The sequence below is a fragment of the Catharus ustulatus genome, chromosome 1 (genome assembly GCF_009819885.2).
Source record: "Catharus ustulatus isolate bCatUst1 chromosome 1, bCatUst1.pri.v2, whole genome shotgun sequence".
NCBI classification, from domain to species: Eukaryota; Metazoa; Chordata; class Aves; order Passeriformes; family Turdidae; genus Catharus; species Catharus ustulatus.
In genome coordinates this window covers 43,678,814-43,705,852 of record NC_046221.1, presented here as the reverse complement: position 1 = coordinate 43,705,852, position 27,039 = coordinate 43,678,814, and the positions used below count along the sequence as shown (strand labels likewise).

Genomic DNA, 27,039 nt, shown 5'->3' with positions numbered 1-27,039 from the left:
TGTCCCCCCTGTGCGCCACTCGGTGGGAAAACAGTGGGAAAAGCAGCCCTTCGGTAGATACGCATAGATCCCGGTATGTACACAGCACGTCTGCACAGTGTACAGCGTGCACAGTACAGGATACACACACATGCACCGTGCGCCCCACACTCTCGGGGCAGAGCCGCCCCTCTGCCCTCGGGAAGCCGAGGCCCGGCTGCACGGCCGTCATCTGCGTCGCCATCCCGGCATCAGGAGCCTACCAACGGGAGCTCTGCTGCAGCCACGCCGCTGGGGCCGGCCCGGGACCCGCTCCCGTTCGCAAGAGGCCGTGCCCAACGCCCACCTCACGCCCACACACGCCCCAGGCGCTGCAGGCACCACCGGGCCGCCAAGGCGGCGCTCCGGGCTGTGGGCGGCCCCGCGGGGATGACGCAGCGGCGGGCGGGCAGGAGGAGGGAGGTAGGGAGGCAGTACGAGAGGGAGGAGCCCGTGATGGCCGGTGCCGCCGCTGTCGTGCTGTCCCTCGCTGCGCTGCCGGCCACCGCCGCCGCTGCCCCTCCGCCGCTGTCAGCTCCCGACCACCGCGCCACCGCCATGGCCGAGGAGGAGGCTTCCAGCGAAGGGTGAGTGGAGCGGCCGCGGGGTGACTCCCGTCCTCCCCGCGGGTGTCCTGGACGGCGGCAGGAAGCCTTTCGGGGCGCCCGGGCTGGGCCGTGCCGTGCCGTGCCGCCACGGGTGCTGCTCTCCCGTCTCCTCCTCCCGCCGGCCCGTCTGCCCGCGGCGCCTGCGGGCTGCGGCGGCCGGCCCCAGTGCCGGGGGCTGAGGGGGCTCCCGCCTCCCCGAGCGCCCGCCGGGCTCCGTGCCCCGCTCCGGCATCGCCGCCTGGGCGCTCCCCGCCGTGCGGGCACGCTGCCTGCCATGTTTTCCTGCCGCACAGCCCGCCCTTCTGCCATGGCTTCCCGCCTTCTGGCACGGGCAGGCTCCCGGCAGGGTTTGCCACCGGCTCCCTGGGAGCCCTGTGTCCCCGCTGCTTCGCCTTCTACCCCGGAGCTCCGCTGTGGCTGGCCAGCTGTTGTCATTGCACACCTGCCTGCAGGCGTGTCCCTGCGCGTTTTCTGCCGCTTTGCTTTGGCGTACGTACGCTCCGGCTGTCATCCGCCGTTCCTGTGCGTCCCCGAGGTCACACGGCTGTGTACAGGGCTGGCGCATGCTCGTGTGTGCCTCTGCGGCTCTGTGCCTACAGATACCCCATCTTCTCCTTCCATCCATTCCATGCCTTTATTTGGGTTTGGGGCGGAGAGTGCACTTGTCAGCCTCTCTGTGACATCCTTCTATACAAGTAGGAGATGAGAGGACATCTATAAATTACAAACATACGCTGTTGCTCTAACTTTTCCGGTACCGTGTGCTATCCCTGCTAACTTTTTATTTGCTTTCGCTGTCCCAAGGCATTCACATCTCTTGAAATAGCTCCTATGGCATAAGTTATCCTGTCCCTGTTCTTAACATATATCTCTAGTACTTGTGTCTAACCATTTACACCCTTGATATATGACTGTGTTATAGCTAATAATTATTCTTCTGCCTGAAATCACGTAGTTCCGCACTATATATTTTATGTGTGTAGATTCAAATGGTTGTATACAAGTTACTAATCAGTAGTCTGTTCTTTATTTCACATGTTCTTTACTCAAGTGTGCCTTCTTAGTGTAGGCTTTATTTCTTGCTATACTTCAGCTTCCATTTCAGACCCACTTTTATACCCTGTCATTGCCCCCAAGTATGTTGTCTGCCCATGTAGAATAATTCAGTCACCCTATCTCTGAGTTTGTTTACCAAACGTACTTAATATATCTTCCAGTCACTTATCTCAAAGTTTGTTCCATCAAGTTTTATGGTTCTAGTCTGTACAGTGCTCTGTTGGAATATATCTAGCTCTGCTTTAGTCATACGTGTGCTTTATTCCTTCTGTCAGATGTGTAAACATGCTTTTGGATTGTTTACATTAATGTTTCCTCTTTCTCTGTTCTTTAAATAGCAGGTGGTATATCCCATTGCTGATTGCCTAGTCCTCAAAAACTCATTTCTTGCCTTTTCTTCTACATCTACCTTCTCGCATAACTAAGTCTTGTGTTATTTTGAGAAATCAGACTTAAAATTCTTCAGCAATTTGCATGAAAATCACGGCATGCGTTCGTGACTTCTTAGTTGAGGATACTGCTATTTACATGTTGTCATATTATGTGTCTGTTTTGTTGTCTTTCCAAACTACCTGCATCCTCTCTATTGTTCTCTTTTTAGTCCTTTTTCCAGCCTGGGATTTTGGTATTTCATCTTACGTTTTCCTGCTCTGCCATCTCAATCTGACCAAATCTGGACTATCCATCTTTTCCAAATTCTCTGTTATGCCATTATCACCATATGTACACAGCATTCTCATTTCAAGTGCAAACTCCAAAAGTTTCCCTTTCAAAGCACTGTGCAGTTTTGTTTACTCTGTAAGTCTGCACTCTCCTCTTTTCCTCAAAATACTTTTCCAAAATCTTCCCCTCCACACAACCTCTGCCTTCTGCAACATTACCTGCTTGAAACTACAAGTGAAACCCTTCTTGGTTCTGTGTTCTGAGTACAAGTCTTAAAATAGCTCTGCCTCAGCCTGTTTTGTTTGTGTGTTCATTCAACATTAGCCTGAACTGCATTAGCTGTCTGGTTTGATCACACAGAGTGCTGAGTGCTGCTGAGACGGTGCCAAGCACCCTCAACTCGAGTTGCCTTTCAGGATTGCAGGATCATAACACTCGTTGATCTGGATAGGGTTAAGCTGAATTTTCAAGAGGATTATTGCAAGTTTCTCATGTGGTTTACACAGCTGGATGGCTTTTAAGGGTGTTGATTTTCAGAACTTCTGAACGATTAGACGTCGATGTGGTATTTTTCAGAGCAAGCCTCCCTATTCACCAAAGATTTCTAAGAATAAAATCTCACCATCCTTTTCCATGAATTCAGAAAGTGCACTTGTGTTGAAATGTTAGTGCTTTTTATTGGTCGGTTTCTAGCAATAATTTAAATTAGCATTTGTTCATCTTTTGAAGTTGAACAAAGCTCAGTACCCAGGGGAAGTTTATAAACAAGAGAAATATGTTAAATAATTTTTCATTTAGAATGCCATGGCAGTGATAGGAAGTTACAATATACCATCAACCCCCTGGATTAAATTACTAGTGACAGCTGCACACAAAGAATAAATGCAAAGTTTATCTGCTTTGAAAATAATAGTGTGACTCAACTTGTTATGCAGCACGCTTGCTTTGTTGCAATTTGGTAGCTGTGCAAAGCATGGTGAAAACAGAATAACAGTGGTTCAGATACTTTCTGGAAGATCTCATCTGAAAAATATTCATGGCCCTGTCCTAACTTTGAATTAGAAGATTAACTAAACAAATGTTTTAGTAGTCACAATGACAGTGATTGCTTGGCTAACATGTCACCTGCTAGTGATTTCCAAACCTCTTTACAGACCTGGACCTCCTCTGTGTAAGTTTTAGACTGAGACTTTTGCCTGTGAGGCAGACATCCTAGTGTGAGCCTTTTGCCAGTATTGAATTCACTTATTCCCTCTGGATGCAGCGGGACTGCTTGTGGCTTGTAGTGTAACTAGGAAGAACACCTACTAAATGTGTGTATACATACAGAAAAAGCTCCCCAAACTGCAATACTGGGGTTTTTTCCCCCTCTGGGATAAGTGGAATAGTTTTTTTTATAAAAAACCTGTAAGGCATCTGCGTTGCAAGCCTCCATCAAATTGCTTATAAGTGGCCTTTAGTCTCACAAAATAGTGGCTTGGAGTGAAGACATACACTCTAACACCAGTGTTCACAATTATTTTTGTGTTATCCTTCAAGCTTGTTTGTATTACAGAACTCAATTTTGAAGTGAGCTGTTTGATTAATAAAAGAGGAATAGTTTATTAGGCTTGTTAGAGACTGTATCTTCTCCTTAGTAGGATGTTTCACAGTGTTACAGCATGAAGGGACACTCTCAACTCAGAATTTTTGCCTGAATTTTTTGCTGGTTGCGTGATCCAGGTTTTAAAGCAAACTGAGTGGGTAGGCTGCTGAAAGCAGGGTCTTTTCTACTTTCCTATAGTGCAGGTGACCAAACACAGGCTTGGTAGCTACAACTTGCATTTTTAAAAACTGAGTGACATGTAAGTGTAGTGTGGAAAGCAGATGCAGGAAAAGGTTAAAGGTCATTTCCTTCCTCTTTTCTGACTCTTTTTTGGCTGGCAGGCTTGTGTCAGTCACAGCTTCAGTACTTAATGCCTTTTGTGTTACATGCATGAGCGCATCAGAAGATATTTGTACAAGCAGGTTTTTCAGGCATTTATGGAATTATTTCTAATGATTTCTGGTACTTGTATGAATTTGGGGAGGGAACGTCTGTGTTCATCAAGATTTCTCATTTCCCCTAGTGCAGACTAAAGGGAGAGAGGGAAAGATGGCAGAATGTAACAGGGGCTATCTTCTCATTCTGGTAGCAGGAGAAAGATGCTTATAACCCCACTTTTCAGGTATCAAGCAAAGACACTTCTTTAGAAGCTGCTGAAGTAGAATTAGAGGGGGTCCCAGCCTCAGTGGAAATGACAGTGAAGCTATAAATCCTGAGGGGTGACTAGCTGTGGGATTGCTGTAGTGCTGGTGACTATGGGTCACTGAAGAACACACATTTTAGCCAGTATTGCATGTATTTGGATATATGAAAAGTTGTTTTAGAGCCTGCTGGAGGCTGATAGGCCCAGTTAGAGACCTATCTCTTCAAAAGCGACAGTGTCTGTGTGCTGGGGGATGTGACTGTTCTGAACTTCTATGGGAGACTCTGAACAATTCTCCCAACTGATAAACTATTAAAATGTCTCTTCTTTTATATAGTGGTTTATATAAGATTTCTTGCTGAGGAGATTTTGATTCTTGCGTTTCATAACTTCTGAGTATTTACTTGCAATTCTGACATTCTTGTGGGATAGTTTTTTTGTACATGATTTCCATTGACAGCCAGGGAGAAGAGGGCATGGGAGGAAAGGTGAGTGTCTGCATTTATATTGGCTCAGAAAGATCCAGATGGGAAGCTGAGCAGCAGGAGAGAGGTCAGTGGAGAAGAGAGATTTGTGAGTCAGTAAAGCTGCGTAAGGGAATGAGGTTGATCTGGAATAAGGTTAAGAGGGTAAAAGGAGGATTTTAAGTGGCAGCAAGAACACATGGTGACATGGTGATGAATGACAGAGAAGGAAGGTACTCTGAGTGTGTTGTACTCGAAAACTCAAGATGATAGGAGACAACAGAAAGGCAGGAACGATGCAGGCATAAAAATTGTGTTCTCTAAAAGATGCAAGAGGACCCGTTGCCATTGACGAAGTCTGCTCATATATTGAAGTGAGGGAGAGAAGTGTGTAGCAAAGTGCAAAATGAAGTGGGGTGTGTTAGTGCTCCAACAGACCGTTGTAGATATTTTTTTTTGGTTGCATTTAGTAATTTGGTGTCATACTGACACCAAAAGCTTCTTAATTACATCTTTACCTTTCCATAAGGGTACTTTTAATGTGATGGCTTTTTAGACCCTTTTAACTTCTTAACTATTTTAAGACTACTTGCACTTCCTTGACATGTAAAGTATTTGTGGTGTAAGCATGTAGAGAAAATAGTCTGTTGTAAAAAGGGTTGTGCACCTCTTAGGTTTTCCAGAAAATGGAAATGGGGATAGGTACTCCAAAACGTTGAATAGCGGTTTTTGCATTTTGACATAGGTAAGTAACTCTTTGTCACCTTAGGTGGCTATGATAAAGAAACACATCATAGAAGCTGCTCTAATGAGTTCCAGTGAAACAACCCTCAGTGTGTATTCATACAAGTGGGGTTTGTGCATAGCATATTTGGAGCTGAGGGAAGTGATCGTATGCTTTAGATAGTCTTATAACTGTGTTTGTATATGGGCCCGTATGGAAAAGTGAAAATATTCACCTCTTAATGTTGTGATCTAAATTACGTATGATACATAATGGAATTTCAACAAAAGAGAAGCAGGGTGGAGTGTGGGTGGGCAATGATGCAGGTTAGTGAGAAGTTCCTGTTCCATGTGTGCTTTGCTCTTGTCCAGTTTGATTTGGGAGCAGGCTGAAATGTGGGCTGCTGGCATGGTAGGTATGAGAAGGCTGACAAGGATTAAGCAAGGTTGAAGTCATGCAATATCTGAAGGGCAGCAGGAGTACATCAGTTGATGTGTGAGTAAAATAAAAGTAGTACAAAGTTGAATAACATCTGAGGGACACTAAGAGAAAAATTTAATTTCCTTAATTTTTTTATAATGCTCTTCCTGACAAATTCTTACTGTAATGTGCAGTGTGTTGTTTGTAAAAAATTGTGAAATATGTTTTAGCTGTGCAGCTTCCCCCTTGCTTCTCCTCTGCATCTTTATCTCTGTATTGTGTTATTCCATACTTGGTATGTAGTTGCTAATATGTTTTTTCTTTGGATTTTTTTTTTTTTTTAGCTTTTAAGTAGGCTATTGCAGCTTCTTTGTAAGCAGTATGAGTGTTGCAGGTTACAGACTTGGGTTACACTCTGTGGGTAAATTTTGTTCTTGTGGTACGTACTGAAAAAGCACTTGCCCTGAAATGGGCACCTTTGGGTATAGCTAGAAAGGGGGTGGAAGAAATTTTAAAAGCATGGAAAAGAGGATACATATGGTTGGAAAAAAAACCAAACAAACAAAAAAAAACCCGAGGTACTGGGAGACACAGAAGAAATGGGGAGGGGGGCTGCAATGAGGCAAGTTACACTGCAAGGTGTACCTGTGTCTGAGGTCCAACATGGGAGGGAGCAGAATTGCAGGTCCTCTCCACTTTATGAATGCTCAGGTTGCCCAAATGACTTAAAATAAGCATGGTAAATTTTAATATCTCTAAAATAGCTAGAAAATTTCATTGATTATGGATTCACATTAATGAGGTACATTTTCGAGTTAATAAGTGGTAGTTAATTTTGATAAAAAAAGTAATAAAACTTGTTTCTGAATTTTTATTTTTATTCTGATGTTGAATGTTCTGAACACAGAGTTCAAGATGCGGTAAATAAATAAGGAATGCATTATTTTTACTTCTGTTGTAATGTAGAGCAATATTCTGCAATAACCTATCATGGGTTTTGTGTTGGAATGGGGCTGATGTATGTTACACTTCCTAGAAATATTATGCAGAGGTTTTCAAAACATTCTGTTTTAATGTTGCTGTACTATCCAAGAGTTTCACAACATCTAATTGCATGGAACATCTCGGCTCAAAACTCCTCTAAACAGAACTTTATGGGCAGGGTTATAATGTCATCTTGGAAAGAAAAAAGTTACCCTTTTTTAACCTGCTGGCAATGATTTCATCCACTTTTGTCTCCTCATGAAAAGGTAAACGCACATTTCTTAAGGCAAGGAGTTTTTTTGTTCCCATTTTGTTCCCATACCATATTCCTTATACTTGCTTCTGGGTCTTACCCATTTACTATGCACTTCAAGGTCTTTCCCTGAGGATTTTTATCTGTTCATGCAGTGAAAGTGAAACATGGAATGTTTCTCTTCTCCTGATTTTTGTCTGCAACTGCCAGAGTGTTTTGTCCTAGGAACATCTCAAATTGTTGAGGTTGCTATATCTGATTTCTATTGTACGTGCAGAAACTTTGTCCCTGGATGTACAGCCTTCACAACAGCAGTTACTGTGTATGTATGCCTGAATGATTCTGACTATATTCACTGTTCTCAGAAGACAGAAACATTAAAGAACATACTGCACTTCAGCGACAGGAATGAAGGACTTCAAGGACTCCTAAAATTGCTTAAGCTCTTAAGGTTCTCATGAAATCATATCCTGAGCCTTGTTGCAGAAACATCCCTGCGTAGTTAAATGTGGACTCGATGTCATGATTATGTTACTGTCTGTCAGTGGCAACTCTGACTTAAAAGCTTGATGTCCTCCACCTTGACTCACAGTCTTTCTTTCCACCTTGTTAGTTCATAGGTCTGCTGGTTAACTTTCTAGCTTTTCTATAGCTAGTTTAAACCATAATTATCTGGTTTAAAATCTACTGCTTTTTAAACCCGAATTTTACAAATCTGGCACAGAGAACAGCCACCAAGATGGATATAGTGATAAAATATTTTTCTTTACATACTAGGGTTTTTGCCATGGAGGTGTTGCTGGTAACATAACAAAGGATTGATTCTTGCCGTAATCAGTCATGTAAACAGCACCCAATATTCTCATATTGCAAGGTATTAAAATAATGAAATGGGAAAGGAAAAGTTTATTGTAACTCAATTCTGTCATAGAAATGAGCCAGATGTAAACCTGCTACTTTTCTCTTGACATTTTGACACATAAAGTTCTATTTGACTGTCATCCTTGACTGTTTCTTTTGCTTTTTATTATTTCAGGTTATTACCTATAAACTTGAAATTTTGTAACCAAATGCAGAATTTGCTCTGAAAACTTGGTGGTGTTAATGGTAGAAGAAACCATCTTGTGTACCTCTTAAGCTTTGTGTAGACTGCTGATGCTGAGGAAAATGCAGAAAGTATCCAGTATAAAGGAGATAATGAAAATGGTAAAAGGGTCTCTTCAGTTACTTCACTTAAGCATCCGTCCTGTGTTAACTATAAAGTGTTTATGGAGCATTATAGTAACAGTTTTAATTTTTTTTAATTCTGAGAGTCAGGAGAGGAGAGGGTTAGGGTTTTTGAGAGATCAGCTTCATTCTAATAAGATTTAAGGGTAAAGCTTGAAGTAGTTTACCAGTGAGTTCACTGAGTGTTTTAGCTTTTTAAGTTTTTGAGCTTGCTCCCTAGCTAAAATATTGGTAGTTTGCAATACTGTCTGCAAAAAGGTTGATTAAAAATATTGCATACATTTGTTTCCTGAGAGCAAGGTGAACAGAAATGCACCTCTGTTGGTTGTGCCTTCGGTTACTTTACCATAATCCTTCCTTTGCAAGTTAATGTGTATTTGTTGTATAACCTGAGCTTGGCTTCCTTACTGATGTAATTTTTAAGTCCAAATAATTCTTTGTGACAGGAAAATCTGTTCTGCACACTCCTGTCACTGCTGCATGGTTTTTGGTTGGTACTGGGAGTTTTGATTACCATACTAATGTCAAAATTCTTAGTGAAAAGCTGATTTTGTATTCAACACTTTAGAAAGGTTTATGCATGTCCTGTCTTGGTGAGTTAGAAATTTTTGACAGGTGATCATGTAACAAATGGTATTGTATTCATTTACTCTGGTTTGCTGGAGTTCTGTTACCTTTTTGCAACCTGTTTGCGAACTCCAGTTTTTTTAGTTTACTGTTCTGCTACAAAGACTTTCCACAGGTCATGACAGCTAGGTCTGCAATGCTGATGTATGTGGGGAGACGCCTCAGTTGAGTGATTTCAAGCTTACTACATCTTGTAAGCCATGTATTTGTATAACTCTAATGTAGGTAAATCATAAGCTTGAAAAGTGAGAGAAGGAGCTCCATTTCTGTACATTTGTATTTCCTGGACAGAGTTATAAGCAACTTCTGCTGGATATTTTTATGTGGTAGAGCTTCCATTTTTCAAATCCACATTATGTGTGAGAAATCAAATAGATTGTTCAGTTGTTTCAGTACATACCTAATTGTTAAAATATATGTTTTGAATTCTTTAGCAGTATCTAAGTTCTCACAGACTTTTTGTGAGTATGTCAAATTTGTAACTGGCTGCAGATCCATTAATTGTATTGCATGGAATCAATTCTCACCAAGCTGCACAGGGTTAATGGAGCTGACAGAAAGGTAACTGTGGTACAACCAATTTGCCGCATTCTTCATTTGGTTTGGTCTGAGTAGTGGAGGTGAATGGGTGGGTCAGGTTCACTGTACCTCTGTCTCTACTTGATTCTCAGTTATTTTGAAAGTTACCCCCAGGCAATCCAAGCAGAGCTGTGACAGCAAGTTCTTGATTCAAATTAACATTCAGGCAGCTAAGGACACGCAGTATTATCCTGAGCTACAGTTAACACAATGTTCATTCACTCTTTAAGTGTCAAAAATAGTAATAATTGTTTATTTTTATACTTTCTTATGCCTGCAACCAGGGTCTCAGAACACTTGCTCCAGCCAGCCAGTGTGTTAGATCCTACCTGGTGGCTTGGCCCCTGCATGTGGTGGTTGCAGTTCCACTTTTTCAGATGTCTGTGCATGTGTCCTTTTTGTTTGCATTATTTATTACTGTATTTGATCATCAACATAGGCTACTGATGGTCCCCGATAATCTTCCAGTCTCACACTAATCATTTTGACTTTCACTAAGGTCATTTAGTGGAGGTCTCCAGGGCTTCCCTAGATGTGTTAGAAGAAGTGTGGAAGTCTGTGTGAAGTCTATCACCAAAGAGAACGATTTTGAATGCCTGGCAGGCCAGCAGCGCCCCCCACCCCACCTTCTAGTCTCTGATTTTTCCAGTCTCCAGTACTCCAGATGTTTTCAGATGGATGTGAAAAATGTAACTAACCCCAAATTGAAGATGCAAGGAATCAACCTATGCAATGCTTTGCCCTACTGCTGGTTATTGATTATTTTGGCATGGATGTGCACGCTGGTTTATGTTGCTATATGGCCACAAACAAATACACAGGTTAAATTCCACTGGTTATGTGCCTTGGTAATTTGATGTATAACACCTGTAAGTACATTGGGTAAAAAACTACAAAAATTTGGGCTGTCAGTTGCCAGGTTTATTTCACAGTTTCTGAAATAGCAAGCAGCCGGGGCCAGTGGACCTCTTAACTCCTCAAAATACAAGATTCTGCTCTTGACTTTTTGTGAAAAGACAGGTGGGAACAGAGTGTAAGGGAAGTGGTGGATGATGAGAGCAGTGTGGGGTCTGCCTCTACCCAGTGGCAGTGGGTAGGTCACTTATAATGTGAAACTACTGCTGGAGTCTTTCATTTGCTTTCATAACTCACCTCCATTGCTGATGTGCACACTGTTTTGAAAGGTCCATTGCTTCATTTTTGACATTATGTAGCACTTACAGCTTTATATCACAGAAATAAAAATGATAGACCATGTAAGCAGTGGATGTTCCTGTATGCATTTAGAAGACACATGTAGCACAGACATTCAAAAGAAATGATACAACTATAGCCTTCCAAAGTTATCAGAAAAATTATTCAAATAGAGTAAACAGATGTTTATTCTCCATGTGTGGAAAACATCTAGCAATGTGGTAAATGATTTTTGGAAGGAGGCAAGCAAAGGATTAAGTCTTGAATATAGGTAACTAAATATTTTCTTTCTAAAATAGTGTTTCTAGAAAATGCTCACTTTTTTTTTTCCTGAAAGCCTTCACTGCTTATTCTTTTAGTTCAGCAAATACAACAGGCCAGAATTGCAATAGTTTTAATTTTAAAAGTTACAGCTTGCTGACTGTATTTGTCAAACTATACATGTATACAATATCTCTTCTGAATTAAAATCTAAGTATTTGTAAACACTTCTTGTAACTAACAAAAGGAGTGGGCAACTTTACCATTCTGATACACTTTCCTAAGTAATTTTTGTAAGTATCCTTAGGACTAGGAAATACAATTCTGAAACTTTGATCTGTAGATATCACTTCTATTTCATTGTGGCTGTATCCCTGCACTATTCTTTTGTTGACGTGTTGCATCTTTACATTTCTGTAAAGAAATAAATAAAACCTTTAAAGTATTTTCTTTGCTGATTCTGTGGTTTTTTTTCTGAGAAGAAACAGTACACAGAGTACATAGAGCTCAGGGAAATAGTGACTGGTTTTGTTTCTGACCTGAGAGTTAAGAATGAAAATACCTAGTTGAGCATATAAGTAGCAGAAAGCTTGACTCATGAGAGTGGTGACCTAGCTGTTGTTTAATAATTTACCAGAGTAATTCATAGCACACCATTAGCATTATTGTTAAACTCGGATTTCACAGTTACTTGCGAGTGAAATTACTTTCGGTTTGTCCCAGCTTTAACTTCTTGAAAATATTGCTTTTAAAATAAATGCATAGTTTAATGTGGAAGCAGAATACTTGATTGCCCATTTTTCTGTAAGGTGCTAAGTTCTTTAATTTCTTAGATTGCAGGAGCACATGGCATGGAAGGATGCACAACAATATGTTCCCAGCCGCTTAATTAAAATGACAATAACAATTCCCGTGATCCTTCCTTATAACAATTCCAGTGATCTGGTGGGTCAGTAAGGTTATTTACAGAACAGCCAGATACCAGTGTAGAGGAGTAGATAATACCGAATAGCAGTGGGCCTTGAGTAATCACTCAATCACTTGAGTAATCCTTTCTGGTCAGATACGATTTGGGATTTTTTTTCTTGATGTCCCCTCACAGGTTTCTATGAATCTGAAAAATTCTGCTTGCAGTTGCATTGTGCATTCCTAGAAAACCTTCCATGTCATATCATAAACTTAAGGAGATGTGCAACTATTATAGGTCATCCCGTTAGAATGTGTGGAGAAGATCCTTTGGGTAGAGAACTTATGGGGCCTGATCTTTAATGTATTACTGATGTGTTGTGCACACTGAAAAACTGGACATTAGTAACCTAATAGTCTTTCAGCATCTGTTCTTGTATAACTAACACTCTCAGTGTTCAGTCCTGAAAATTCTGTAACTAACTGGAAAAGCAGTTCAGTGTAGAAAAAGACTGCTAGAGAAAGTAGATTTGGTGACTGACATCTGCTTCCCTGTGAGGAATTGTCCTGCAATGGCAGCTTTGCGCTGGTTGTCTAAGCCACTCAAAACCCCATGAGAGATAGAAAAATAAGATTCTGTCATAAAAACAAGGGGTAAATTAGCACCCAGGAAGAGCTGTACCAAATTGCTGTATCCTCTGCAGCACTGGGTGAGGTAATGTTGCCAGCTGAGTCATTCCTCATGCTCTCATGGTCAAGGTGGCAGTACCAAGATAGTAACTGACGGCTGGAAAAGCAGCTTCTCTTGTGGGAATTGCTGGTTTGTTTTCCTCTGAGATTTTGTTTCTAAGTTCGTAATTAAGGTCCTAGGTTTTTGCTTTGCGAGGATAAACCTGCTTATTTTTCACTTTTTAAATTTAGAGTAATAATCAGTTCTTCAGGTTAGTGCAGAGCTTATTGCTTTTTTGGAAATAATAAGTTCACGCAAGGTTATGTGTGCAGGCAGACTTCCAAAGGAACTTGAGAGGAGGCTGGACTCCAGTGATGGTTACATATCCTGCCAAGCTTGTTGGGTTGATGTGAGGGCTCATGTCTCCAGATCAGTGCGCTGTGATAGGAGGACATGGTGGAAAAACTGCTCAGCCTTTGAAGAATGCCCCTGTTTGTGATGCCACTTTATAAAAAGTCAGGAAAAAATGAATTCCCTCCCACTGCAAAGTCGTGTTCTTCACACCGTGTTCTTAACGTGGGCTCTCTAATGAAGAGCAGCAAAAGAAGTGTCTTCATAGCATCGGTGCCAAAAATTACCATGCCACTCAAGACATTTTTATTCTCTATTGCTCTTGTAGGTTCGGATGGTTGTTCAGCTGGCTTCCTGCCTGGTGTCCCACATCACTGCTACACCTTAAAGAGGCTGAAGACAAAATGCTAAAATGTGAGTATTTGGTTTTTAATGAGTTTCGTACATATAACTAGATTACATTAAATATAATGAGAGAAGTTTTTCAGTATGTCTTTTACACAGTGATGAAATAAACAGGTTTAAAATTACATTTTCATTTTTCACTATATAGATATTTGATTAGAAGCTCTCTCCTTTAAAAGGAGCTCCTGTTTAAAACAGCGGTTTCAGTAGAGTGTACTTTATATTTTGCGATGTCTAGCAACATAATTTTTTCCCATTTTTTCTCCAGGTATTACAAGCATGTACAATAAACGATATGTGTATATATCTAATGGAAATAAAATATGGACACTGACGTTCTCTCCAGACCTTTCAAATAAAACTCCACTTGTTCTCCTGCATGGATTTGGAGGAGGTGTTGGACTGTGGGCTCTCAACTTTGAAGATCTCTGTGAGAATAGGACCGTTCATGCTTTCGACCTCTTGGGATTTGGGCGTAGCAGTAGACCACACTTTGACACTGATGCTCGGGAAGCAGAAAATCAGTTTGTGGAATCCATAGAAGAATGGAGAAAGGAGGTGGGGCTAGAAAAAATGATCTTGCTTGGGCACAACCTAGGTGGATTTTTGGCTGCTGCTTACTCTTTAAAATATCCATCAAGGTATGTGAAAATAAAGGGATTCCTTTTCTGTATTTGACTATTGATTTTAATGTAGATTTTATTTCATCAAGCTCTTTATAAATAATATTTATGTAGATGACTATGATGATTTAAAGAAGTCATACTGAATTCTAAGACCAATGTATTAATTGTATGGTTTGTTTCCAGGTGAATGAAATAGGTAGATATGGTAAACATGATTTTCTGTATGCTTTTCTGTATCTCCTCAGTTTGGTACCCCCTTGCCATGTTATAAGGTGAAATAGCAGTGGATATATTTATGGGTGAATGTTTTGTCTCAAAAATTGCTTTTTGAAGGGAAAATAGGCCTGTTTCTGCCAAACTTTCCACTCTTATGGATAACATTGAATATAATTACCCTAGATAATTTATGCCTATATGCTAGCAGTCAGCCTGGTGCCAGTGGAATGATGTAAAAATTTAGTGACTCTTTGATTTAAATTGTCTGTATGCCACTTCATATTTCTTTGCAAGACAACCCATCTGCAGCACTTCTCTAATTGTATTTCATCAGCATTTTCTGCACCATGTTGTGTCCAACAGTTAATACATTTTTTTCTGCTTAAAGTAATATTTTTTTTTCATTTTATATATCTGGTTATAAGTCTGGTTATATATGCCCTGCTGAGCTAGGATCACACCAACTGAGGTGGTTCTTTATCAAAAGAGGATAATGCTTTTGTTGGGATACACATAGCGATCTTCTATAAAAAACTGAATATAAGCTTAACTCTCCACTTCATATAGGAAATTCTGTATTTTACTAAACATATCTTTACTCTTTTCTATTCATGTCAAGTTTTACTATTTCTTTGTTTTTCACTTGGATATATTTGAAGTAATTTCATGCATAATTTTCTTTCTAAACGGACAACAGTTAGCACAAGTGGCTGGAAATGATATGTGAAAGTAGGTGTGTTCCTAAATCCAGAATTGCATTAAAGATACAAAACTACTATACTTTTAGTTATAAACTAACTTCTAGCTAACTGTAGTTAGCTTTTTGTAGGGATCACTTTAATTTCCTTATGTCTTTTTCCAAAGTATCTATAGATGGCACTGTCCTGTCCCTGTGGGATGGGATATTGTGGGTTTTTCCCACTGCTGACTTACATCAAAAGTGATGCTTTATTTTCATGCCTCACTGTGCTTAAGTTGGGGTTAATTAATTTGGGGATGTTTCAGTTTGCGCTCTCATGTTATTAATGTTTCTCTGAAATTAAACTAAGACCACCAAAATAACTGTTGACTGTTAAAATTTGTTAAAATTGACTGTTAGGGTCTTAAAAGAGCAATGAATCAACTGATAAATATAGCACAGCTTTCAGCCAGGTTATCTAACAATGCATTAGAGGCTTAAGGGATTCTGGATACATATTGTTAGGAAAGTAGATCTGTTTTGCCAAGCATAGATGATCCGTTAATTTGCTATACTGTACCAGAGTCCTTCATGGAAAATCAGAGGCTACTAATCCAAAAAGATTCCCATTTAACATATTACCAAGTTGAAGTGGGCCATGATTTTCAAATACTGCAATTTCTGGACATTTACTTTTGGAGTGATTCTCATGGTCAACTTCCCATTATCCTTGGCTTGATTACCAAAAGAAGAAATGCCAAACAGGAAGGAAAGTATTAAGAAAGGAAACAAAGGTTACTCTATTAATTTGTTTGCTGTATTATACTTAATACCATAGTTTGTGCATGGAGTGTGTGGCTGTCCTGAATGGCCCTTCATTGCAGGCACTGCTGTGCCTCTGATCTCTCCTGCTTGGTTTGAACAATTAGATTCTACCCTGTTCTCTCTTACTCTTGCTGTTTGCTGCAGGGTGCCAGTATGCTTATAGCTGAGCCAACAACGAGGAAACATCTTTGTGATGTTAATCCTTTCTAACCCTTCATTCCAACCACAGGTTTTTGGTTTCCCAACTGATCATTACCCAGAAATAACTTTTGGGATCACTTCTGGCATAATTTTAGGCACTATGAACTCAGATTCTGTGTTAATGTATAATCTCATGACTTTAACAGGGAAGGAAGTAATGAAGCAAGAAGTAAAGATAAAAAGGCAAAACATTAAAGATATAAAAACCATAGACTCAGATTTAGGTTATGTGAGACTTTTAAGATCTAGTCCAACTGTTTACCTAGGCCTTCTGAGTCCTCCACTAACCCTTGTACTTAAGCACTGCATTCACATGTCTAAATACCTCCAAAGATGGGCACTCAATCATTTACTTCCTTGGGCATAGTATCATAAAATGGTGTAGGTTGGAAGGGACCTTAAGGATCATCTGGTTCCAATCCCCCTACCATGGGCAGGGACACCTCCCACTAGACCATATTGAACAAGATAGCCTGTTCCAATGCTTGACAGCCCTTTCAGTGAAGAAATTTTTCCTAATATCCAATCTAAACGTCCTTGATGCTGTTTCCTCGTATCCTATTGCTTGCTACTTAGAGCAAGAGACCAGCCTCCACCTTGCTGCAACCTCCTGACAGGTATTTGTAGAGAGCGATAATGAGGAAGCTGACATCAAAAATGAAAATCATCTTAAAATGGAAAACTATAGTTAAGAGTCACTTTTTTTCCAGAAATCACCACTATCTGGGACAGTTAAGAGTAGATGTTACTATGAGATTAAATGGGAAAGGGACAATTCTAATCTACCAGGGTGAATTAGAATTTTGCTTGAGGGGAGCCCACAGCATGAAGTGATCAATAGTTGCATGTGCTGGAGACTCCTATAAAGCTCAGTGTACTGATACTCATTTGAGTAATAATTTTACAAATTGCCTCTCTGATGTTTTCTTTCATGACCCAAAATCAAAAAATTTAGAAGATTGCTGCTAATTTTACTCTGTCTTTTTCAGTTCAAATTTGACTTTGATAGGATGATTTTTCAGTTAAATTGTGTCACTTCTTTGAACAGAGATCTTAGACTTCTAGAAACTTCACTTTAATGAAACAGATGCAATTATCCTCTTTTCTGTCAAATTAAACTGCTCCTGCAAATAATATTGGCTGAGCATTTAGATTAGGCTATTTTTAAAAACAGAAACAAGACTACCCTTTCTCTCAAATGCTTGTGACGGCGAGTATCTGTTAAATACTGAGTTTCTCTTTGTGACACATGCTTCCATGTTTCTGGTTCATACATATGATTAGGTGCAATTCACTCTCTGATTAGTAATTGAAGTCAAAATGGTTGATGAATCTGAAACTAGAAGTGACTAAAGCAGGCTGTATGTATGTATTTGTAAAACAGATAGCATGCTTTCATTATGCTCAGTTGAAGAAAAGCTACTGTACTTTAAACCTCTGAACTTTTTTTGCCAACAGGGTCAAGCATCTTATCTTAGTGGAGCCGTGGGGTTTTCCAGAGAGGCCTGACAGTGCTGAACACGAAAGACCAATTCCAATCTGGATCAAAGCACTAGGAGCTATATTGAGTCCATTTAATCCTTTAGCTGGGCTAAGAATAGCAGGACCTTTTGGTGAGTTTTAGCTACTGTTAAATACCATTTCTATTTTGGTTAAACATAAACATGGAGCAGACAGCACATTATGATAAGCTTTTTTGCAATCTGTATCACCCGTGGAGGAAAAAGTTGGAGGAGAAAGTGGGAGAGCTTGAAGAAAGTTTGAACTCTTTGGGAAAGAGGGCAAACTCTTGCTATTAGAAATGTGTAGAGGAAACTCTACAGAAATGCTAGTGCAATAGTTTACAGCAAGCTACACTGTATGATCTGTACAAGCTCCAGTTGTAGTGAGTTGGATTATGCCGACGTCTGTTGGGGAGCCCTGACAAAGAGGTGTGATTATGAAAGGTTTTTTTCTGGTTGCCTCTGGTCACAGTCCATTTAGCTTCCCTTCTAATTCCAGTTTTCTGAGCAAATGGGATTTCCAAATTCCCTTAATATTAGAAGGCAGTCTCTCATAAATGCAAAAATCTTTGACCTGAGTTTAGAGAAGTTGAAACTGGGTTCTTTCCATTAGCCATTTTCTTCCTACTCTAGCAAATCTTGTGGGCCTCATTGGTGTCCTGCAGCATGATGGCAGTTGATACTTGCATTTCTTCAACAGCGCTGATGGAATGGTAAATAAACTCTGAATACCCTAATACTAGGGCTAGGTAGGGCTGACCAAAACTATGGTTTTAGTTCATCTGGGGAGTGGGGAGAAGAGTGTAATAAAATATCGAAGTCATTATATGTATTCCTTCTGGAGGACAAAGAGGTTATCTGTCTGTTATGCTCTGTGCTACGTAAGTATCTTCTGAAGAGGCTTGGAAAAATATATCCTTCACGCCCTTCACAAGTTATAATTAACTCACCTCTTCATCATTTTTGGTGTTCAGTCTGAAGATAAACTTGTGAGATTTCTAGGCTTTGTTTACATTTAAACCACATCTGTTTCCTATATCTATTTCTACAGAATATGTATTTTAATGTGCTGCATATGCTGATTTGTTTATTTCTTTTCAATAGTGTGACAAATTTAGTTTTTCAGACAAGCAGCATGTTTTGTACAAACAGATTTTTTTTTAAAGTAAAATGCTTATTTGGTTAACAAAACAACCTGGAAAATATTGAGTGATATGCACTAACATATATCCAATAACAAGAGCATACATAAATCAATCCATGTGGGAAAATTCAAAGCTGAAATTCTCTCCCTTAGCAAAAAGTGGAGTAAAACGATGCTGCACGAGCAGACTCTGTCTTGGCAAGGTGTCCCCAAACCTAGCCTCGCTTATAGGTTGCCATGGAGGGTGGTGCCTTTAAAAAATTTTTCATCTCTTTCTCACTTTACTGGTAAAAAGTTTTCTGTTACCAACTTAAGTTCTTGACAGGTGAGACGTAGTTCTTGGAGAAAAGTAGATCTAAACTTTGTGCTGTAAGTAGGCTTCAGACATAACCTGCTGAAGTGACTGAAGTGAATCCAGATTTCATTCCATGTGCAAATGTGCTTAAGCTGATGGGCAGGCATAGTTGTTTGAACCTCACTCTAAAGCCAGTTGCTCTTGTTCAAAGGTATGCGTTCAAACATGAGCCACGTTCATTGGGATATCACATGAATATTTAATCAGACCCACAGGCGAATACTTAAAACTGTGAGAAAGACAGAATCCAGAGATTTATTTATTTTTTTGAGTGGTTTACAGGTAGTTGATTTGCATGTTTTCCTTCACTTAATTGGAACAGTCACCCAGGAGTCTCAAAGTTTGGTGAATGTTTGGTGCTTAGGCTGGATTTGTGAATTCCAGTCCTAGAGCTGGATGCCTGAAAATTCCTCACAACAGAAGTGTTACTGTGACCACAGCCTTTTTGTGGAACTTGGTAACTTCAGTGTTAGAATTTCTTACAGTATTTTCATAGACACTGTGAAAAACATCAGCAAGACAATTCAGAATTTCTGCAGTAAATATTACAACAATTATTTACAGTCTGTTTCATTCCAAAATTTGTTCCAAGGTGCCTTGAATCCTTGTTTCATTCTCACCCGTAAATTCCCAGGGGAAAAATGTTTTGGAATTGGACCCACAGACAAAGCACTTCTTGTCAAAACAGAAAGTGAATTCTAAAATTTGGTAACATTTCATGCCATGGCCTTTATGCTGATAGCAGGGCAAGGCACAGAATTTGTTTCTTTCTTCCAAGTACTCTTATTCTGAGCCAGATGTGTTCACTTGTGTTCAAAAACCCAAACACACAGAAAAAGAAGTCCAGCAATTGTACTTTATGTAGGGAAAATAGAGCAGAGCCAAGTCCCAGACTTTTTTTACAAAATCTTCATTGCTTTGGGAGTTAAATCAGTTTCATAAGGGAATTATTTTCTCTTGCACTGTATTAGTTTTCTAAATCTGTTTAAAGCGTGCGTTAAAGGCATGTTGCAATAATCTCAGGGTTACGAAAACATAGATCACTGTGACAAGGTCTACATAAATAATACCAGGCCTTTGCCCAGGACTGGGTGGGAAGAAATGACATCATCATAATTGCACAGATTAACAACAGTATGAAGTTGCTACTGTCTGGAAAAAGGGAAACATGACCATGAAAAGTCACACTCAGTCAGCTCAGTGTCCACATGGAGACCAGTGATGAGTATCGTCCCTCACAGATCAGTGTCGGGATCTTTGTCAGCAACACGGACAGTGGGATCAAGTGTGCTGATGGCACCAAGCTGTGTGGTCAACAAGCTGTAGGGGAGGGATGCCAGCCAGAGGGACGTGGACAGGCTTGAGAGGTGGGCCATGCCAACCTCATGAAGTTCAGCAAGGCCATGTGCAAGGTCCTCAACCTGGGTCAGGGCAGTCCTGACCACCTCTGAACACAGAATAGATTGAGAGCGGTCCTGAGGAGAAAGACCTTGGGTGTTGGTCGATGAGAAGCCCAAAATGACCCAGCAATGTGTACTCGCAGCCCAGAAAGCCAACCACATCCTGGGCTGCAGGTACACAACATCAAGCACATCAAAAGCAGCGTGGCCAGCAGATGGAGGGAGGAGATTCTCCCCCTCTACTCTGCTCTCAAGAGTGGTGTACTGCATCCAGCTCTAGGGCCGCAGTGTGAGAATGTTGGAGACATTCCCATTGGAGATAGCTGAAGGAGTGACATGAAGATGATCAGAGGGCTGGAGCTCCTCTCCTATGAAGACAAGCTGAAAGAGTTGGTTGGAATTCAGAAGAGAAGGCTTTGGGGACACCTTGTAGGAGCCTTCCAGTACCTAAAGGGGGCCTACAAGAGAGCTGGAGAGCAACTTTTTACAAGGGTCTGTAGTGATAGGACACGGGCTAATGGCTTCAAACTGCAAAGTTTAGACTAGATATTAGGGATGACTAATACTCTTAAAGTAAGATTAGCCTTGTAGCAAGGCTCTTGTCCCAAAGATCCATCTGGTCAGTGTAGAAGAGGCTTCTTCCTTAGAGAAACGATTCAGAAAAAGACGCTTAAGTGTAGAAGGCCTGAACTGGCCCCTGAAAAAACCCACTTGTCTACTGGCTTGTTAGGAGAGTATGAGGACGATGGTTTACAACATTAAATCTCTTAATTTATATCAGTGCCTTATGTTAAGATTTCTACACCTGTTTTTCATCATAGACTTCTGTTCTTTCAACCACACACTAGTTAGATGAACTTGCTTCAGAAGCAGACTGTTCGGTAAGAGAAGACAGACTTAAGAAAGAAAAACACCCCAGCTTTTTCAACAGTGCCTTCTGGTCCTGAAAGTTGTAATGCATTTAACCTACCCAGTGCTGCCAGAGCAAGGAGAACATATTGGTATCATGTGAGACTAAACTAGTGACAAAAAGACACTGCTTAGCCCTTTCGCTGGTCCCCATTGTAGGTTTCTTCTACTGCTGGAGTGACCCTACTCAAACATTCCCCGTATGTATTCAGCAGGGAGAGCAGTATAAAATTCTTTACAGTATTTATATTTCATTCCTGGTAAGTGTAATGCCATCGTGTTTCCCTAAGACATGCAAGTGGTAAAACCAAATACAGGTTTAGAGCCCACAAGTTTCAAGGGTATGTGTTCTGGGGGCTCTAAAGAAAAGCATTAGGCAATCTAATAAAGTAATTTATACACATTCCCCCTCTAATAGTGTTTTCTGTTTTAACAGGATTAAGCCTTGTTCAACGTTTAAGACCAGATTTCAAACGAAAATATTCATCAATGTTTGATGATAACACTGTGGCTGAATATATCTATCACTGCAATGTACAATCACCCAGGTGAGTATGAATTTCCCAGTGTATGTTTTGAAGTCTGTTGTTCATTTACTGAGTGCCTGCTGCTCCCTCCAATGGCCATGGCAGCAGTGTGCATGCTGTATTTTTTGTGGCATTTAGTATATTGAAGAAAAAGGCATCATTGCACTTCTTCTGAATTCTTTATACTGATAAATGTAAAAAACTATCCTAATTTAATATTTATTCTCAATTTTTGTTAATTCTGTGAGAGTTTGGGCATTGCATTTAATTAAATAATTGTTGGAGAATTTAATGTGTACTTTAAAGAATTTCATAATTTTAAGTGCTACCACTCAGTCATGCAAAAACATGGGTTCTTTCTGTTGAAAATTATGTGGAAACCTTGGAAACTTGCTTTTCTTAATTGTAAAAAATCCTAACCTCATGTACTCCCTGCTACTAAAAGGCACAGATACTCCATTTTAGATAAAAGCAAGTCCAATGGCAACTGAAATTGTTTTTACCCTTTTGAATGTCTTGAAGTGGTGAAACAGCTTTCAAGAACATGACGATTCCTTATGGATGGGCAAAAAGACCAATGCTGCAACGCATTTCACAAATGGATCAAGACATTCCTGTCACAGTGGTCTATGGAGCACGTTCATGTATAGATGGCAATTCTGGCAGCACTATCCAGTCTCTGAGACCAAACTCCTATGTGAAGACAATAGTAAGTTTGACTTCTAAAGCATTTATTTGGTTTTTGTGTGGATTTGTTTAAGTCGTATGTATGTGACCAGGTTGGATGGGGCCCTGAACAGCCTGGTCTATGAGGAGGTGTTCCTGCCCATGGCAGGGAGTTGGATGAGCTTTAAGGTCCTTTCCAATCCAAACTACTCTATCACTGTTTTTTCATACCAGCTGTGAAAATGGTGTCGCTTTTGATTTAGACCCTGGGGTAGTAAGTTCTGATTTCTGTAACAGAGAGAGAGAAAACAAATGTTACATCCGAGAAAACCTAGACAAAAGTGTTGAGTCCGCAGGCTAAGATCAAAACTTGCTGTAGCACTAGAAGCCAAAGTAGATCTGTGAGCAAGGTGATTCTATATTTTGTTCTACAGTATGCTAATAGAAGTAGGTGTTGTGGTCACTGTTTCAAACCACACCCAGCCTACTATCGCCATATATATGTAAGGTAGTGGAGAGGTTCTCATAAACTCTCTTCATCTGTCTGTATAATGCATTTGTTCCTCTGGTAAGAGAGTAGTTTTCACCTAGTGCTTAGGTTCTTGTGAGCATCTTCCTTAAAGTCATTTAAAAAATACTTAGTATTGTCTTACTATCTAAGATTTTTGATTAGAGGTATGATATTGTCATATAAAATGTGTGTACTTACAACTTGATGTGGATATGCACACGGCATTTTTTGTTGTTGATTTCTGTAGAAACAAAATAATTTAGAAGTATTCTTCACACATTTTCACATCAGTCAGCTGTGATAATTGAATATGCATACATGTTAAAATGCTGTGAGGTTATAAAATGTTTGAACACTACTGATGTCTGGAGCTATCTGGGCAGAAGTGTACAATATGTAATGTTGATAGTATACTATAACAAGTCATCCAAATAAAATTTTATAACTTGTTACAGCTGAATTTAGAGCAGGGACTCAGAGAAAAGACATTGTTATCTAACTGTTTAAAGTGTGTTAAGAGCACAGATACATTTCATAAATATTGACATGCAGACTGAAAGTGTCACTTCACTGCTTAACCAGAGAGAGGGAGTTGAAACAGAAAATCACAATTTAAAAGTGTACAGTGTATATTGCTGGGATAAGCTTAAACCATGCAGGGAGATTTTTTCCACTCTGGTTGGGGACTTTTAGAAGGGACTGTTGAAAATTGTGTTGTACTCCAGGTTAAAATTTTGCCAAGCCAAAAACAGATTCTAAAAGGTAAATTGGAGTGGTAAAATTACAGGCATGCTCAAAAACCCATGGGAGGGCAAGGGCTGTTACGAGACCTAGATGTGACCTGGCAGTGCCATGCTTGGTAAAATGAACAGAGGTTCTGTAGTTTTGTTACATGCATCTATTGCTAAGTAATTTTTACTTTGAGTTTCTGGGAGTTTTTAACACAGAAGCATAGCTATACTTGTAGGAGATTCGGTTAGAGACTTAAGAGGGGGTGTTTTAAGGAGGGGAGGGAAAAATAGGTTTAAATAAAGATTAGTTTTGGACTGACTGTAAAATAGAAAACAGGTCAAGTACCTTTACTGTACCCTTTGGTGACAGTTTACTTCGTAGCATTTTTGCAGAAAATAACAAATTACAGAAGTAGGCTATTTGAGTGGAGAGTAAAGGGAATTGAGATGCATCTGAAATTTTATACGTAAGGCATATATATCTGGTAAATTTGTTGTACAGTGACTTGTGCACACTTCAGTGGTAGGGTTTTTTTCCAACAAGGTGAGCAGTTGAATAAGCAGTAGTTTTACTTTCTTTTCCTGTGTAGGGAAGTTTCTTTACAAGGAAATGAATATTTTTGTATCCCTTACGTTTAGGTTTTTTAGGTTGTATGAGACCAACTCTTAGGTAATGTATAAAAGCCATGTTCTTCACCTGTCCCAGTATTTATTTATTTATTACATTTTTGTGATATTGATGTGCTTCTTCGCCTTTATCCTCCAGGCTATCCTCGGTGCAGGTCATTACGTGTACGCTGATCAACCTGAAGACTTCAACCAGAAAGTGAAAGACATCTGTGACTCCGTGGACTGAATGTCCTTTGCTCTTTAGAAAGTCATACCGTAGATAGCGTTTAATGGCAATACTCTCTAGGAAATCACTATAAAGAATGCAGAGCTAATGAACAGGCTCTGTTTGCACACTGTTTCTTTTAAGAAGCCATTTGCACACTTAAACCACTGAGTGCCTATTTTTGGGGGGAATGAAGAGGTTTGAAGCTAACTTTGTACAGCTTTTTCTTTTTTTTTTTTAAATTGTCCTGTCAGTTACAAAATTACATGTAACTTTTGAAACTGGAATTTTCTCAAAATTTAATTGAACTTTGCACATGTTGAACTCTAAAAATGCTGAATTCTCCAACAGGGAGAGCTGTATCAATAGAGATACAATGTACAAAATGCAATTTGGTTTCTTTGTGAACTTTCATACTTTTTAGCAGATGTTTCATAGCAAGAATATGAAACTGCATATGTATTTTATTTTTGCAACCCAGAACTCCATATACAGTATTTTAAGAGGGTTTGTTTTTAATTGGAGTGGTAACAGTTTATGAAACTGATTTTGGGAAAGGGATGGGGCCAAAATAATGAGCAGTGTCTGTCACTGAAATATGTTTGTTAGTTTATAAGAAATTGAGGCTCAATATTAGGAAATCTATCTTCTGTTGGATTTTGTTTCCATTTATCTCAAAGCATCCTTTTCCATCTGTGCAACTTCTACGGAAGACTCAGTTTGTAAGAGTCTATGATGTCACCAGCACTCAGGCTTCCATAAATATTTTTATGTGTAGATTTCTGTGATTTGAAATACAGAAGATGGCTTGTTAGTTACTCCACCTATTTTTAAGACTTTACTGCAAGATTTGTTACTAGTCTAAATCTAACAATTGTGGATAAGCTGATAAGATTTTGATTAGGGCTAGGAGATATCCACCTGGATAGTGAGCATATTTCCCATTTTCTTTCATTAGAAAGCCTAGTCCATATTTTAGTGAATTTGAGCTGAAGGAGAGGCAGAGGCAGAATATTGATGTTCTCTAATTGGTAACTACAACAGCTTAATGTATTTTATTTAACATTCAGCCTCCTTATAGGAAGGATTATTATTGGAATGAGCAATACCACTGTAATGAATTGCAATTACATGTTTTGGAGATTCTTTATATATTTTAATTGAGTATTTTAATATAAAAATAATCCAATCTCTGCTACTTTTTAAATTATAGTTTGATATTAGTACTTAACATGCCTATAAATTATGTTAAGAAAAATACTTTGTCACTTTAAAGCCAAATAATGTGGTGGGTTTTTTTAATAAGTTTACATACAACTATGGATCTGTTTTTGAATACTAAATTGACTACTGAAGAGTTCTTGATACTTTTATACAAGGAGATTGAGTTAATGATAGCACCATCTTAAAGCTTGAATTATGTGCATTTTTTTTTCTCAAATTAAGGAATTGTTGCACATATTTATGATGTGGAAGGCAAAGATACCTAAAATATTCAGAAGATAACATGATTATGTTTCCCAGCAGAACATAATCTCTCTTACTGAAGGAGATATATATCTATATGGTGCTATGTAAATATCTAACAGTTTTTGTGACTGCCTTGACTGGTAGCACTTCATATCTAGCAAGATAAATATTTTAATTAAAAATAAGTATTGATTTAAATTACTTTTCCATTAGCAGATGCCAGAAATGTAAAACAAAATTTTGGGTTATTTGCTAAAATCTTGAATTGAAAATGGAAAGTCAGAATTATCAATTCAATTTTTTAATGTAAGTTGTAAATTATCAGTCATGCCACCATTTAGGTGGATGCCTTCACCATGTTGGTTATTTTTCACCCTTTTCAGTGTCTTATTTTATATTTATCAACTTAAACAGCTGGTTTAGTTGTGCATAAAAACCTAATGCAAAAATAAATTTTGAGTCTCCTCCAAATAATGAAAGGTAAACAAATTATTGGTATTTTCAGATAGCACTTACTGATGGGAATTTTGGATTCCACATCAAAAGTTGGATGTAGGGATAAAAATTGCACACTGGATGTGAATATTGTTTTAAACATCCCTTGCTTTTTCAGCTTATTGTACTAATAAGACTTACTGCTTATGTTTTGCACAATAAAAAAAAAGTCTGAAATGTTACATTTGATTAATGTTAAGACATTATATTACTTTTTTAAAATTATGTGCAATTAAGACCTGAAAATCAGGAGTTATTAATAAGTTGAGGTAAATTATCCAAAATACATTAAAAATACAGTAATGCTTA

At 39.3% G+C, this 27,039-nt stretch overlaps 1 protein-coding gene across 1 annotated transcript; it reads left to right on the top strand.

Moving 5' to 3' along the window:
• ABHD5 (abhydrolase domain containing 5, lysophosphatidic acid acyltransferase) lies at window positions 1–27,039 on the top strand. The gene is made up of 7 exons (XM_033066174.2): window positions 1–605; window positions 13,562–13,647; window positions 13,907–14,279; window positions 17,644–17,798; window positions 21,932–22,043; window positions 22,545–22,731; window positions 24,697–27,039. Exons 1-7 carry the CDS (start codon window positions 76–78, stop codon window positions 24,784–24,786), a joined length of 1,533 nt encoding a protein of 510 aa, XP_032922065.1. The 5' UTR covers window positions 1–75; the 3' UTR covers window positions 24,787–27,039.

Bases quoted from the DNA above. Each gene is read 5' to 3' on its own strand.
- ABHD5 (XM_033066174.2), top strand. From the start codon at position 76: ATGTACACAGCACGTCTGCACAGTGTACAGCGTGCACAGTACAGGATA. The intron at 606-13,561 runs GTGAGTGGAGCG...TTGCTCTTGTAG, and splicing joins GAGGAGGCTTCCAGCGAAGG to GTTCGGATGGTTGTTCAGCT. The intron at 13,648-13,906 runs GTGAGTATTTGG...TTTTTTCTCCAG, and splicing joins TGAAGACAAAATGCTAAAAT to GTATTACAAGCATGTACAAT.